This window comes from Mesoplodon bidens (assembly GCF_964165515.1).
Source record: "Mesoplodon bidens genome assembly, chromosome: 15".
In the NCBI taxonomy this organism is placed as follows: Eukaryota; Metazoa; Chordata; class Mammalia; order Artiodactyla; family Ziphiidae; genus Mesoplodon; species Mesoplodon bidens.
Genome location: NC_138171.1, coordinates 26,881,249 through 26,896,103, shown reverse-complemented (window position 1 = coordinate 26,896,103; position 14,855 = coordinate 26,881,249). Strand labels below are relative to the sequence as shown.

The following is a 14,855-nucleotide window of genomic DNA, read 5'->3' as shown; positions in this document are numbered from 1 at the left end:
GCAGGGGTCCTTGGTAGCATGACTACGACAGCTTGTCTGCTCTGTGTGGGTGCGGGCCAGACGTGGTATGGGGAAGCCCAGAGATGACAAGGGCAGAGTGAGCTCCACGTGGCCAGGGTGGGGTGAGGGGGGCAGAGAGGGGGAGGGGAGACAGGGAAGATGACGGGGTGCCAGCCTGGGAACACGGGGTCTAGAGCCCAGCATCAAAGACTCCCCGGTGTGGGGCTCAGAGCAAGCGGGGCTCATCTCCCTTCTCTCTACCACAGGATGGGGTGCGTGAAGTCCAGGTTCCTCCGGGATGGAGGCAAGGTCTCAAAAACGGAGCCCAACACCAGCCCACACAACCCTTTGTATGTGCCGGATCCCACGTCCTCGGGCAAGCGGGTGAGTGGGGGAAGAAAGGGGAGACCGGCGGCAGCCCGGGGGCTGCCCCAAAGTGCCCTTACCTCTTCCTGTTTTCCCAAGGGCGAGCAGGGTGAGTCTGGGGTGAAATGGAGCTTACCGGTCGCCAGCAGCTCCCTGACTCCCCAGGATACACCTGCACCAAGCACCCAGGGCAGGGATGTCACTGCTCCTTGTCCCACTGCCCAGGCCTTGGCCCATCAGCCTGGGTGACCAGGTCCCAGGGGGCATGGCCAGCCTCACACCTAGGAAGTACCATAAGCGGTACTGAGAGTAATGAGTGAGCAGGTTAGTGACAACAGCAGCTGAAGTAATGACAGGAATGATGACAGTATCAGCGTCACGGCAGTAACTGTAATAACAATGGTAGCAATAACAGTAACAACAATACTAGCGGGAATATAACAGCAATAGCAGTAGGAACAAAAGCAGGAAGCGTAGATGAGAGAAGTGGTAATACTAGCAGAGGTTATTTGCTTACTTCTCTTACACTTCTACAGAGCTTACGATGAACCAAGCCCTACATTAAGTGCATTACTGTTACTAACACCCTTGGGCTTCCCTGGTGGCGCAGTGGTTAAGAATCCGCCTGCCAATGCAGGGGACACGGGTTCGAACCCTCGTCCAGGAAGATCCCACATGCCGCGGAGCAACTAAGCCCGTGCGCCACAACTACTGAGCCTGCGCTCTAGAGCCCGTGAGCCACAACTACTGAGCCCACGTGCTGCAACTACTGAAGCCCGTGCGCCTAGAACCCATGCTCTGCAACAAGAGAAGCCACCACAACGAGAAGCTCGTGTGCCACAATGAAGAGTAGCCCCCGCTCACCACAACCAGAGAAAGCCCGTGCGCAGCAAAAAAGACCCAACGCAGCCAAAATAAATAAATTAATTAATTTAAAACAAAAACAAAAAACACCTTTAATCCTCACAATAGTGCTCTTGTAGGTCACAATTTGTATTATACCCATTTTACAGATGAGACACAGAGAGATTAAATAACTTGCTGAAGACCACCTGGTTGGGCAGTGCAGGTTCCAATGTCCCAGGGGTAGGAGCAAGAGTAACAGAGCCAAATGCTAGTGACAGGAACAGTAGTCATGGTGGCAATAGTGGGGGTCCTGGGAACAGTAGTTGCCATAGAAGTAGCCCCACTAGTAATGGTAGTTGTGATAGTCAGAAGAGCCATAGCAGTAGTAATAGTAGTGATTACAATAATCGTACTAGTAAAGGGACAACAGTACTAAGAGCAGCAATAACAGTTGTAATAATCATTACGTTCTTTGAAAACCTACTCTGTTCCGGGCACTGGAGTGAGCTTTTTTCTGTTCATTAATCCTCACCAAAAACTGAGGCTGGAGTTACGCTACTTTACAGCCAGGCTGACTGAGGCTCAGAGAGGTTAAATAGCTCCCTGAGCTCATACCACTGGGAAGCAGCAGAGCTGGGTCTTCCTAAACTCAAGGCTGGGTTCTCTCTCCTATAGGATCCTTTCGTCCATCCCCTTACCTGAGGCTGTCCAGGAAGGACAGCCTCTGCTCGCTGCCTGCAGAGGCAGGGGTGCACTCCTTCCTGGTTCCCCTTAGAAGGTTCTTCCTTGTATTGAAGGGAGGCATATTACCCCATAACCCTTACTCCCGGATCACATACCTGCCCCTTAGTCCTGCCCCAAACACTTGGAACTGGGAGAAGAGTGGAATATTCACCTCCCTCCTTCTGACACTTGACATCTATTAATAAAGCCTGAGGTTACACCAGATCCTGAGCTGACATCTTAAACCCTAAGTCAAGGTCTGCTTCTCACCTGGCCTGCATGGCCCGGGGCCCTTTCTGTGGCCAGGGCTCCAGGTCCTCAGGTTCTCTGAGGCCTTCTGGCTTGTCAGCAGTGGGAAGCGGAGGATTTTCTCCCACCAGTTTTTGGCTGTCCTCTCTGAGCCTCAGATTTAAAGGACACTATTATCAGCCATTCGTTGTTCCCCTCAGGCAGAGTACTGGTTCAGCAGTAAGTTAGTAACTGAGAAAAGGTTCCCAGGTCAAATCAGTTTGCAAAACACTGGGCCAAACACTCCTTCCCTGTAGGACTCAGAGCCTTTATAAATCTTTGTAATGGGCTTTGTGAATCTCCCCCAAAAGGATATACTTCTTAGTGTTTCCCAAACCTATTTCTTTAAATTAATGTTTACTTATGTGTGTAACACACAAATTCATTCTCCTTGAAAATAAAAATCACAGATTTCAGTGAAAGCTACAGTCTCTGCTGACCAATGCCCCCCTCCCTAGAAATACCACACCCTACCTCAGAGGTATCAGCTGTTGTCAGTTTGGTGTGGAACCTTGCAAACCTTTTTCCATGAATTTACACTCACATGTGTACAGTATGTGTCCACAGAAAGTGTTTAGGATGTTTGAGTATGTGTTTTATACCAATGTATCATATTTACCATTCTGAAGAACTAGCTTTGTTTACTCAACAATATATCTTTGAGGTCTCGTTGTTTCAGGAATGAAGCGGCCTCCCTCTTATAAGGGCTGCTTAGAGCACCACAGTGTAGGCACCAATTCCCCTTTGGACAGACACTTAGGTTGTTTCACATACATAGTGGAGCCTTTATTCATGGGCCACGTTGGTAGACCTAGGGTTTCTTCAAACATAGCTTGGAAAACACTGATCTGGACCAAGCCCCTCACTGTATGTCGAGGGGAAGGCACAAGTACGTCCCCCAGTACGTCCAAGGCTGAAGGCAGAGCCTACAACCCAAGAGATTTGCATCCTTGTGCTGGCTGTGCCCCTAATGTGCTGTGTTACCTTGGGCACTTGCCAGACCTCTCTGGGCCTCCTCCCATGACTCACAGGGCTGGGATATCCTTTCTGACACAGACCTTCCATGGCTACACACACCCTATTGGATTCATCCCCTTCTCCCATTTCTTCCCCACAGTGGCCTGACAGTAGCAACGGCAACCCACCAGGGTCCACAGAGGGTAAGTAGCTGGCAAGCACATGTAGTGGAGTCGTGTTATGTAGCGGATTAGGTTAGGTTCTCAGTCAGAGCTTGAGGCAAAAATCCCAAACAGTCAAAACCACTCTTGAACATCCCATAAATTGCCCCCAAAGTACTTAGTACAAGCTATTGTTTTTCTATAATGTTGTTTCATAACATGAACAAAACTCCGTTAGCTTTAAACTCAAGAATCGCAGCCGGCATGGCAAGATGCTTACTTATATCACGAGACAGACACATCAAGGGGTCCAGGGCTGGGTGCCAGGTGCTGGGGTGGGAAACACCCAGGACTGTGGGTATGCTCAGATAAAGCCTCACCATCCCACGTCTCTCTTCCCAGCAGGTTCTGAGGAGATCACTGTGGTTGCCTTGTATGATTATGAGGCCATTCACCATGAAGACCTCAGTTTCCAGAAGGGGGACCAGATGGTGGTCCTGGAAGAGTGAGTCCCCATTCCACGCCCCTCTAAGACACACCTATCTTCAATACTCAGTTATGCTCTCTTGTGCTTCAGTAAAGGACCTGATAAACTATATTACACTAGGGTGTAAATGACTGATGAGAACCTGCTCGTAATAAAGGAAGAAGAGTTTGCTGTTAACCTGGCTTACAGCCACAGTAAAGGGGCTTGCATACTTGCTAATGGCACATCCAGGCAAGGATGGACAGTAGAAAGTGCTTTCTCAGGGAAGCCTTCCTTGGGCTCCTATGATTAAGCTGCAGGCTTACCTATGGACCAGACCCTGCTGAGGTGACTTTGCATTCAGAAATCCATGGATCTCTGAGCTTGCTACCTCCAATTTCCTACCATCTTCACCATCCGTGGATGTAGTGTCTAGTATGTCCTGGGGCCCAAGGAGGGGAGTGGTTATGCTTGGTCAGATTCCTGAGCCCACTCCTTCTGTCTCTCAGCCCCGACGAGCCACTGTGAGTCTGCCATGGGCATAGGCCCCCACCTTACATATGGCTAATAAGGCCAAGGCCACAAGTCCAGGGAATAAGAGTGAGGCCAAAGACCTAGGACTCTGAATGCAGGGACAGGGCTTGATTCCAGCCCTGGGCGGACCCTCAGAGGCACAGTGGGGATTGTTGTAAAGGTATTTACCTTAACGGGGTGAAGACTGGGAGCTGAGACAGTAGTGGCCCTGCCCTTCACCCTACAAGCTTCCTGGTGTTGGGGGTATTCCAGGCCAAGGCTGGGGGGCCCAAGAGGACCAGGAGTGGTCCTCCTGCCCTCCAACCCCTTTGCTTCCTCCTGTCCCTCAGATCTGGGGAGTGGTGGAGAGCACGATCCCTGGCTACCCGGAAAGAGGGCTACATCCCAAGCAACTACGTTGCCCGAGTCAACTCTCTGGAGACAGAGGAGTGAGTATTCTATTTCCCTGCCCTCCAGAAGGAAGCATGAACAGAGCCAGCCTTGCTCCTGCCTCAGGGCCTTTGCACTCACTGTCTCCCCTGCCTGGCACACTCTTCCTAGGGCTCTTTGCCTGGCTGGCTCCTTCTCATCTTTCCAGTCTCAGAGAGGCCTTCCCGGTCTCAAGCAGGTCCCCTCTGAGACTCTCTCTCTCTCATGGAAACCCGTTTTACTCCTTTCTAGACACTTCTCACTAGCAAAAATGATCTTGTTTCCTTGGTTGTTCACGGGTTCACTATCTGCCTCCCGCACTAGAATGAGAGTACGTGAGGGCAGGGACCTTTTCTGTCTGCTGCTGCATCCTCGGCACAGGCTGGCATGCAGTAGGTGCTCAATGAATATTTGTTGGATGAAGTATACCGCTGTGCCGAGGAGCATCCTCTGAGAGGCAAGCCAGCCCACACCCGGCCGGTCACCCCTCACGTGACTCATCAGCACACATGTGCCTGTGCCTCACCAAGCCCTGTGCCAGGAGGGGGCTGCAGAGTCCATGCGACATCCCCCACTCTCAGGGAGATCCCCGACACCCATCATTCTTGACTGCAGGCTCTTTGTGTCCTACTTGACTCTGAAAACATAGACAGTTAGACTTCATCCGTCCATCCGTCCACCCAATCATCCCACAGACACTTGTTGAGCACCTACTGTACCCCCAGCCCTATTCCAGGGATACTGGGTGACTCAGGCAGGCTTCCTCCCTGGAGATGTTCACAGTGTGGGCGGTGAGATCGACAAGTAAAAAGATGGCTACACTACAGGCTGGCGATAGATCCAATTCAGAGTCAGCCAGTCAAAAAGTTGAAACCTGACAGTCCCCATGGTTTTATCTCCTTTGCCTCCTCCCTCTGGCTAGATGGTATTGAGGGTTTGGGATACTTGTCTGTTAAACATTAAAATGTTTGGGCTTTCCCCATCTTAAAGTCACCCCTTTCTTAGTGCCCATGAAACCTCTTTGCCCTTTGAAATCTCCCCTGTGGCCGTAAGGGAGCCCCCACTCCCACTGCTGACCTTCTGTCCTGGAACTCCCCCAGCACACCCACCACGTGCTGCAGGGGGTCTTGGCTGCTTCTCTCTCCTTCTCGGCTTTCTGCTGGGACGTCCGTGCGCCCTCCCCACTCGGGGCTCTGAAAACTTACAGAGCCCCTGCACCACCCCTCACCTCGCAGCAGCCTTGGAAGAGGCATGGCTGGTATTACTCCTTGAAGGCAACATAATTGCTAAGCGGAAAAGGCTGGGTGCAGAGGACATCTATGGGGTTATCGTTTAGGTGATAACCTAAATGGCTGGTTCTCGAACTTGAATGCATCAGCAGCACCTAGAGGGCTGGTGAAAACCCTGGTTTCTGGGCCCCACTCCCCAGTTATCTGATTCATAACTTGCATTTCTAACAAGTTCTCAGGTGAGACGGATACTGTTGGTCCAGGGTCCCACCTTGAGAACCACTGACCTAAATACCTATGTGAGTCTTACACTCCTGGGTTCTTGTGTCTGCATCAAGAAACTGCTCACAGAGGCTGCCTCTCGGGGAGGGGGGGGCAGCTGGGGCACTGGGATCAGCGTGGGATGAGATCTTATTTATTTCCTCATCCGCCTTGAAATAGGCAACATTTTCAAATGTTTCAAAATGCAAATGGTGCAGAAGGACCTAGGATAAAGAGTGAAAAGTGTTCCTCCCACCCTATCCCCACCCAGCTACTTCCCTTCCAGAAGCAACCAGTTTCTTGTACGTCCTCCCAAATGCTTTATACTTGATTAAGAAAATAGATATATCTCCCTCCATTTTACACAAGTGGTAGATTGAACACACACTGTTCTGCTCCTTTTGTTCAGCTCTTCTGTGCAGCACCTACAGTATACTCCTTTTCACAGCTGCAGTGTCTGTCACGTAGATGCCCCACTATCCCCTGCCAGTGGTCACTTAAGCTGCTTCCAGTCTTGTGCTGCAGAGAATCTCCTTGCGTATATGTCACTTCTTCCTGTGCAAGGTCGGTGGGATAACTTCCTAGGGATGGAATTGCCAGGGAGATAGCTCTTACTCTGTACCCTTTAACATTGCTTGAACATTTTACCATGGCATGAATTACTTTACCAAAGGAGAGCAAAGAAAGCAAGTGGGAGGTGTAGAATGGTGACTAAGATCTTGGGCTCTGGAGTTAGACTGCCTGGCTTTGAATCCTGCCCCCACCCCTTCCTAGCTATATGACGCCAGGCAAGTTACTTGCTTTCTCTGTTCCTCAGTTTCCTCATCTATAAAGTGGGGATAATAAAGGCAATGATTCCACAGAGTTGTTGGGTGGGTAACAAGAACTTGATGAATGTCAGCTGTCTGTCTCCCCAGTTGATAGCAGAGGAAACAGAAGTCCAGAGAGGGAAAGCGACGTGCTCAAAGTCACGCATCAGATTTGTGGCAGGTTCGAGGCCAGCTGACCTCTGGTCTGGGGTTTTTCCATCACAGCACATGAGCTACTCCTCAGGGAATGGATTTGGTTGCTGCTGCTTGAATTGTTCCACCCAAGATCCCAAACATCCAGGGAGTATGAAGAAAAGGTCCGAGGATACGGTCCCAAGTATAAAATCATTTGAAATCTCACATTTTAGCTTAGAAATGCAGGCCGACTTTATATTCACTCTGTATCCACAGAGGGGGATGAACTGTGGCAGTAACAAGGCTCAGCCCTCACTCACATGGGCCTCCAAGACCCTGACAAGATGGTCAAATGTTCTTGTGAAATTTGCAAAAGTAAGATTTTTGACCATAGCTGGTTAAGACTGCTGTATTTTTCCACCCAATCTTTCTGTTCATCACCTTATCCCTCACATTGGGTGGTGCTGGAATGACCACGAGCATTTTGTATTTGTAACGCTGTGTTACTTTTCTTGAAGAAAGCTCCCCGAATTGCATAAGTTTCAGCCTCAGCAAACTGGATTCACCAGTTTGGTAAAATGTCTGTTTTAATGTTAAAATATTAAAAGAATGGTTGTTTTCCCCGAGAGAATCTGAGTAAAATTGATCCCGCAGGAAGCCAGGCCCTCAGAATCCTGGTGCCGGGCAAGAGCGCTGAGAGCCGGCCAGGATTGTCCACCATGGGTTCACACACTGCACCCCCCTCCCCTCCAGGTGGTTCTTCAAGGGCATCAGCCGGAAGGATGCAGAGCGCCAACTCCTGGCCCCTGGCAATGTGCTGGGCTCCTTCATGATGCGGGACAGCGAGACCACCAAAGGTGATGCAGACCCTCCCAGCCCTGTGACCCTGCCCACCCTCCCCTACCCCACGGGGAATGCCCTGGGGGACGGGGGCCTGAACAACTCACCAGCCCACTGTGGCTTCCAAGCTTCCCCCTGCCCTTTGCCCAAGCCTAGTTTGGGCTTTCTCAGCCCCCAGAGCTGCCGGCTTAGGCCAATAGCAGTAGGAGGCAGTGACCACCCCTAAAAACAACATCCTGCTTGTATTCTTTTAAATATCCATCAAAATATATCTTGTCCCTAGACCTGACTCTTCCCTCTCTCCATACGAAAAGGGGTGGCCTCCTCCCAAAGGAGGGCCTTCGCTGGGACCCTGCTTAAAATAGCTCCTTTGAGGTATTTGGAAGTTTTGATGTTGGTGGCCTGCTTCTTGAAATTTCTGTGCTGTGAGGGTGGGTGGCTTTGTGCCGGGTTATTGCACAGGAGGCAAGAGCAGTGCCCCAAAACAGTGCGTAACTCAAACTGACATCAACTGAGGCCAGTTTTCCCAAAGGAATGAATGTAAGTAGGAATGTAAGTAGGAGTGATTTCGGATTTCACACACAGAGTGGACCTTTACTACGGTGTTTAGACTCAAGACTGCTTGGTTCCAAGAAATCAGTAAATTGCGTAAAGTGTGACCTCACAGTACCCTGGGCAAACAGTTTTGGGGCCATCAATCGAAGGCATCTGTGTGACCTTCTGCTCACTCCCTAGGTATCTGAACTGGGGAAGCCTGAATGTGGCTAGAACACCACTCAAAATCAGTGTTTTGGGTCAGTGAATATTTAGGCTTTATTTCCTCCCATCCAACAAGCCCCTTTTCAGCCCCCAGAGGGAAAGAAATGGACAAAAAGGTAAAGCCGTACACAGCCCTCAGCTTCTCTTCTCCCGCTGGGCCATCCTGCACACAGGGGCAGACCTACGGGGCAGGAAGGTGAGCTTGGGCCGTTGTCACAGCACCCAGAGGTGGGGGCATAGGCGGAGTCGCCGAGTTAATAAAACTTGCAGCACAAGTGCCCCAAATCCTATCCTGCTGCTTCTTGGATTCTGCTTCTCCCCACCCAGCATCAGCCAAACCAGCCTCACCTTGACTGGGCAGAGTGGCTAAGAGTGGGGTCCCAGAGCCTGCTGCCTGGGTTTGACTCCCAGCTCTGCTACTTACAAGCTGTGTGACTGTGGGTGAGTTACTTCACCTCCCTGGACCTCAGTCTCCTCATCTATAAAATTGTGGTGATATAAAACCTCTACCTTGTGGGGTTATTCATTCACTATAATAAATAATATAATTTATCATAATACATATAACTATAATTCATTATAATGAATATTATTCCTATTCATTCACTTTTTTCTTTCATTCACTTTTTATTCGGACAAGGTTCTTAGTGGCTAGCATGTATGATCAACTGTTATTCATGCCACACTTTAAACCTCCCCCAAATCCTATGACATGGTGCTACTGTGGTAAAGAAAACTGAGAGACAGAGAGGCTAATAACTTGCCCAAGGACACTCAGCTCACAAATGGCAGAACCGTGGCTGTGGACTGAAAGACATATGTGTTTCTGGTCTATGTGATGCCATGTGTATTAGGTTCCTATTGCTGTTGTAACAAATTACCACAAGCTTAGTGGCTTAAAGCAAGATAAATCTATGATGTTACAGTTCTGGGGGTCAAAAGTCTGAAATCAGTCTCACTGGGCTTAAGTTAAAGTGTCCGCACGACTGGTCCCCTCTGGAGGCTTCCCAAAAGAATCTGTTTCTTTGCCTTTTTCAGCTTCTAGAGGTCACCAGCATTCCTCGGGTCATAGCCCCTTGCTCACATCTTTCCAACCTCAACTTTCCATCTTCATATATCCTACTTTGACCTTCTTACTTCCTCTTATAAGGACCCTTGTGATTACACTGGGCCTACCTGGATAATCCAGGATGATTTCCCTATCTCCAGACCCTTAACTGAATCACATCTGCAAAACCCCTTTTACCATGTAAGGTAATATATGCACAGGTGTCAGGGATTAGAACACGGACATCTTGGGGGCTGTTACTCAGGCTGCCACAGCATTTAATGTTTCCACTTACATTTCAATGTTTATACTGTAATAATTGAACTGTGTACAATGGATATTTTTGTGTTTGTTTGATCTTTTTGCTTGTTTGTTTCTAAATAGCGTTTCTACCAAACTGGTGTGATATCTTGGCTTTTTTGATTGATAGACAGATAGATGATAGGAAGAAAAAGAGATAATAATGAAGATGATGACAGCCAACATTTAATGAGTGTTTACATCCTGAGTACAAGCATTACTTCTTTTAACCATCAGGCAATGTGATGGGGTGAGGAGGTATGACCAATCCCATTTTACAGATGAGGAAACTGAGGCACAGAGAAGTGACGTGGTCACTTGTCCAAGGTCTCACAGCTGGACATGGAGCAGCCTGACAAGCACCCAGGAAGCCTGACTCCACAGCCCACTCCTACCCTGTACTCCACTGAGCAGGTGCCAGGACGGTGCCAGTAGTGGCCTTACCGAGTGTCAGGTTCCTGACACAAGGTGGCAGGCCTCTGAGAGTCCACTCCTGAGGGATTTCTCTCTGGCCCGTGCAGGGAGCTACTCTTTGTCCGTGCGAGACTACGACCCCCAGCATGGGGACACAGTGAAACATTATAAGATCCGGACCCTGGACAACGGGGGCTTCTACATCTCCCCCCGGAGCACCTTCAGCAGCCTGCAGGAGCTGGTGGCCCACTACAAGAGTGAGTACTGGGAGTTCCCTGGCGATCCAGTGGTTAAGACTCTGCGCTTTTAATGCAGGGGGTGCAGGTTCGATCCCTGATCAGGAAACTAAGATCCCACATGCAGTGGGACACCGTCAAACAAACAAACAAAAAAGAGTAAGTCCTACTGGGGCTGCCTTTCAACTGGGGTCCCAAGTGGGTGGGCCTGTCTCCCAGGAATCCTAGTCAAGTGTGCACTGCAGCCTCTGAGGCCTGCTGATGTTTCCTCCCCAGACAAATAATTGCTTTGGATTCTCCTGAAGGCCTTTTGAGCAGGAGGGCAGAGGTGACATCTCATCATGCTCTGTTCTCTTGCGGATGTCCCTGATAGGGGAGACCCTTTGGAACATGGGCCAGATACAGTGGACCAGGTGGGGCAGCCCCCGAGGGGAAGCCTGTGGCTGGCCTGGAGCTGGCTGCCCTCAGCTGATCAGGGGCTCTGTTCCAGAGGGGAGCGACGGACTCTGCCAGAAGCTGACAGTGCCCTGCATGTCCTCCAAACCCCAGAAGCCTTGGGAGAAAGATGCCTGGGAGATCCCCCGGGAGTCCCTCAGGCTGGAGAAGAAACTTGGAGCTGGGCAGTTTGGGGAAGTCTGGATGGGTAAGGACCCAGGGCCAGAGTGGGGAGGGGAAGGAGGGGAGAGGGAGGTCCTTGCTTTCAGGAACAGCCTGAGGCAAAGTGGGAATGCCACCCAGGGCAGAGGGGAGATTTGGATAATAACCATAAAGGAGCAATTCTTCAGTTCCTCTCTGATAGCAAACCAAATTGTCCTGCCATGCAAACACTGATTTGCCTTTGAGGCCAGGCCTGTTGGGGTCAAACAATTTCTCCTGGGAAGCAGGAGTCCTAGATGAGGAATCTGCTCCCTCATATGTAGCTGGGACAGTCTACCAGTTGGGTGTTGAGATAACCAGAGCATCTCTTAGGATGATGAAAATTAAGAATGGGAAAGAAGGGCTTCCCTGGTGGCGCAGTGGTTGAGAGTCCGCCTGCCGATGCAGGGGACACGAGTTCGTGCCCTGGTCCGGGAAGATCCCACATGTCGCGGAGCGGCTGGGCCCGTGAGCCATGGCCGCTGAGCCTGCACGTCCGGAGCCTGTGCTCCACAATGGGAGAGGTCACAACAGTGAGGGGCCCGCGTACCGCAAAAAAAAAAAAAAAAAAAAAAAAAAGAATGGGAAAGAATATAGGACTTCCCTGGTGGTCCAGTGGTTAAGACTCTGTGCTTCCAATGCAGGGGGTATGGGTTTTGATCCCCGGTTGGGGAACTAAGATCCCACATGCCATGAAGCGTGGCAAAAAAAAAAAAAAAAAAAAAAAAGAAAGAATGGGAAGGTATAACTGGAGATTTCCAGGTGAGTTCAGTGTTGGCAGCTGATGAACAAGCTGTTCTGAGCACCTGCCGTGTGCCCAGCGCCATGCTAGGGCATTGTGGGGCACCAAAAAGTCATATTCCACCCCTGCTGTCCTGCCTCTAATAACCTAAGAATAGCAAAGCCTGCTTTGCAGAACTGTGGGTTAGACACGATGCCTGGCCCAGTGCCTGGCGCCCCCCCATTGTGTTTATACTCCACCACGTTCCAAATGGGAGTGAAGACAACTTACAGATATGCAAACAATTCAGCCAGAAAAAAATAAGTTTAAAATCCACGTATTTTAACTATATTTATTGAGAGCCTACTATGTGCCAGGCACTGAATAAGAGAATGTGGCAGAGAAAGTATGGAGAGGATGGTAAGGCAGATTGGGCTGATGAGGTTGGAAAACAAAATATATTATATGAGGCCTTAGACTCTTACTACAGGAAGACCTCAACTCTGGATTAGAGCTTCCTGGCAGCCAAGGCAAATATGGAAACACAAGCAACAACGAGATTTACAAGATCAACAAGATGAAGCAGGGAAGGAGTAGGGTGAGGTGAGGGAACGGCATGTGCAAAGTCCCTGTGGTGGGAAGGCGAGTTGGCTGCTTGGGGGGACTGAATGATACGCAGGCTGACTGGTGCACAAAAGGTAAGGAGGGTGTTGGTGGATGACGAGGCAAGGTGGGCAAGGCCAGATCATGCAGGGCCTTATGGACCATGATGAAACGGGCATTTATTTGGAGAGCAGTGTTAAGACTAAATAAACCATTTTAAGCAAAGATAGTATGTGTATGAACGTCTGACAAAACAAAGGTAGGTGTGTGAGTGAGTGACATAATCTGAGTGAGGTTTTAAGGTTATTCTTTAATCCCTGAAAGAGCCTTTGCAGGTGAGGAAACCACAGTTCAGAGAGGTTAAGTGACTTGCCCAAGGGCACACAGCTAGGAAGTGGTAAACCGGCCCTCCAACCCACATCTGTCTGAGGCCAAAGCCCAGGTCTCCCCTTCTCTCTCTAAGGGGCTGAGATGGGCAGGGAAGGCGTCCTGGAGGAGGCAGGTCTGCACCCAGGTGTTCCAGAACTGTGGGGAAAGAGCAGTGGGTCCTGACCACCTTTCCTGCTCCCTGTTCCACTCCAGCCACCTACAACAAGCACACCAAGGTGGCCGTGAAGACGATGAAGCCCGGGAGCACGTCTGTGGAGGCATTCCTGGCAGAAGCCAACCTGATGAAAACTCTGCAACACGACAAGCTGGTGAAGCTGTATGCCGTGGTCACGGAGGAGCCCATCTACATCATCACAGAGTACATGGCCAAAGGTGCCACATGCTGGGAGCTGGGGGTGCAGGCTGTGGCTCTTCCTGGTCAATTGCAGAGTCAAAGGTGACTCTGTCAAGGTTCTTGCCTTCAAGATTTCCCCAGTCTGGCCAGGAGCTCTTCTGACACGAGCTCACTGATCATCTTCATATCCACCCACCCCACCCTCCTGTTTGAGGGGGTGAAATCATGTTAGGGGGATGCCAGGAGAAGGAGAGTACATGGGCCCCTGGGAGAGCGGGTGGGGCCAGAATCCCTCTGGGTGATAGGAGAAGAGGCTTCTAGGGGTTCACTGTGAGCCCTAGAGCCTGGGGTGACTCCCTAAACCACCCCCCACCCCCCACCATCAGCCACCTTCCCTAGCTGGACCAATGCTCCAGAAAAGAGAGTCAAAGCATTAAGACCTTTGTCGACCTTAAGAGTTAACAAAGGCTCCGTTCCAGGCTGCCCCCACCCTGCCCACACACAATCCAGGACGTCTCAGGGATTTTTTTTTTAGACCACCATTTCCCAATCATTTTCAATCCCTGCCCATTTCTCTATATACAGAAACATCTCACATGACCTCCATGTAGAGTGATTCAAAATCTCAAAGCTTTTATCATTTTTCTAAACACACAATTATGCCAGCCTTATAAAACCATGCCCCCAATCATCCAGGCTCAGAAAGCTGTCTCAGTCAAGGAACCAGTCTGGCAGTCACAAAGGCGTTTTCCAAACGCCCAAATTCTGTTTCTCAAACACTAGGAGCGGTAAATACTTTTATTTAAATTCATTACTATGAACGATCTTAACCACACACTAAGGTCCTGAGAGTAGTAAATGTTGCTTCACCCTCCCCGACACAGGCAGCCTGCTGGACTTCCTGAAAAGTGAAGAAGGCAGCAAGCAGCCATTGCCAAAACTCATCGACTTCTCAGCCCAGGTGAGAGTCTAATGGGGAAGTCGGGGGAGGGGGACAGGAAGTCAATTATCTCTTCAACAAATGTTTATTGATCACATACTATAGTAATAACAATAATAATAGCTAACATTTATTGAGTGCTTGGGATTAAAGTATGCTTTTTATATGTGCCTTCTATGTACTAACTCATGTAGTCCTCACATCAACCTTCTAGGGTGAGATTTTTGTTATCTATTCCTTTGTAATCAACCACTCCAAAGCTTAGTAGCTTGAAACAACAACGTATTATTTCGCATGATTCTGTGTGGTTGACGGGGGTTGGCTGGGTGGTTTTTCTGCTCCACGTGGTGAAACTGAGGTTCCTCTTGTGGATGCATTCTGCTGAGAGCTTGCCTGGGGCTAGAATGTCCGAGATGGTGGCTCATCCTCCAAGTCTCTCTCCAGCGGCCCC

General features: G+C 49.8%; 1 protein-coding gene across 3 annotated transcripts in view; it reads left to right on the top strand.

The window, feature by feature from the left end:
- The window catches only part of HCK (HCK proto-oncogene, Src family tyrosine kinase), a 39,752-nt gene that overhangs the window by 13,852 nt on the left and 11,045 nt on the right, over positions 1 to 14,855 (top strand). For 2 of the 3 annotated variants that reach the window (XR_014017689.1, XM_081257511.1), the window contains exons 2-10: positions 267 to 384; positions 3,341 to 3,383; positions 3,744 to 3,846; positions 4,671 to 4,769; positions 7,937 to 8,040; positions 10,652 to 10,801; positions 11,271 to 11,423; positions 13,323 to 13,502; positions 14,349 to 14,425. Coding sequence is in view for 2 of the 3 variants with exons in the window: in XM_081257511.1 (XP_081113637.1) it covers positions 268 to 384; positions 3,341 to 3,383; positions 3,744 to 3,846; positions 4,671 to 4,769; positions 7,937 to 8,040; positions 10,652 to 10,801; positions 11,271 to 11,423; positions 13,323 to 13,502; positions 14,349 to 14,425 (1,026 nt within the window). In the remaining variant the exon portion in view is untranslated. The remainder of the gene's footprint in view (positions 1 to 266; positions 385 to 3,340; positions 3,384 to 3,743; positions 3,847 to 4,670; positions 4,770 to 7,936; positions 8,041 to 10,651; positions 10,802 to 11,270; positions 11,424 to 13,322; positions 13,503 to 14,348; positions 14,426 to 14,855) is intronic. The other variant, XM_081257512.1, reaches the window with a different exon arrangement.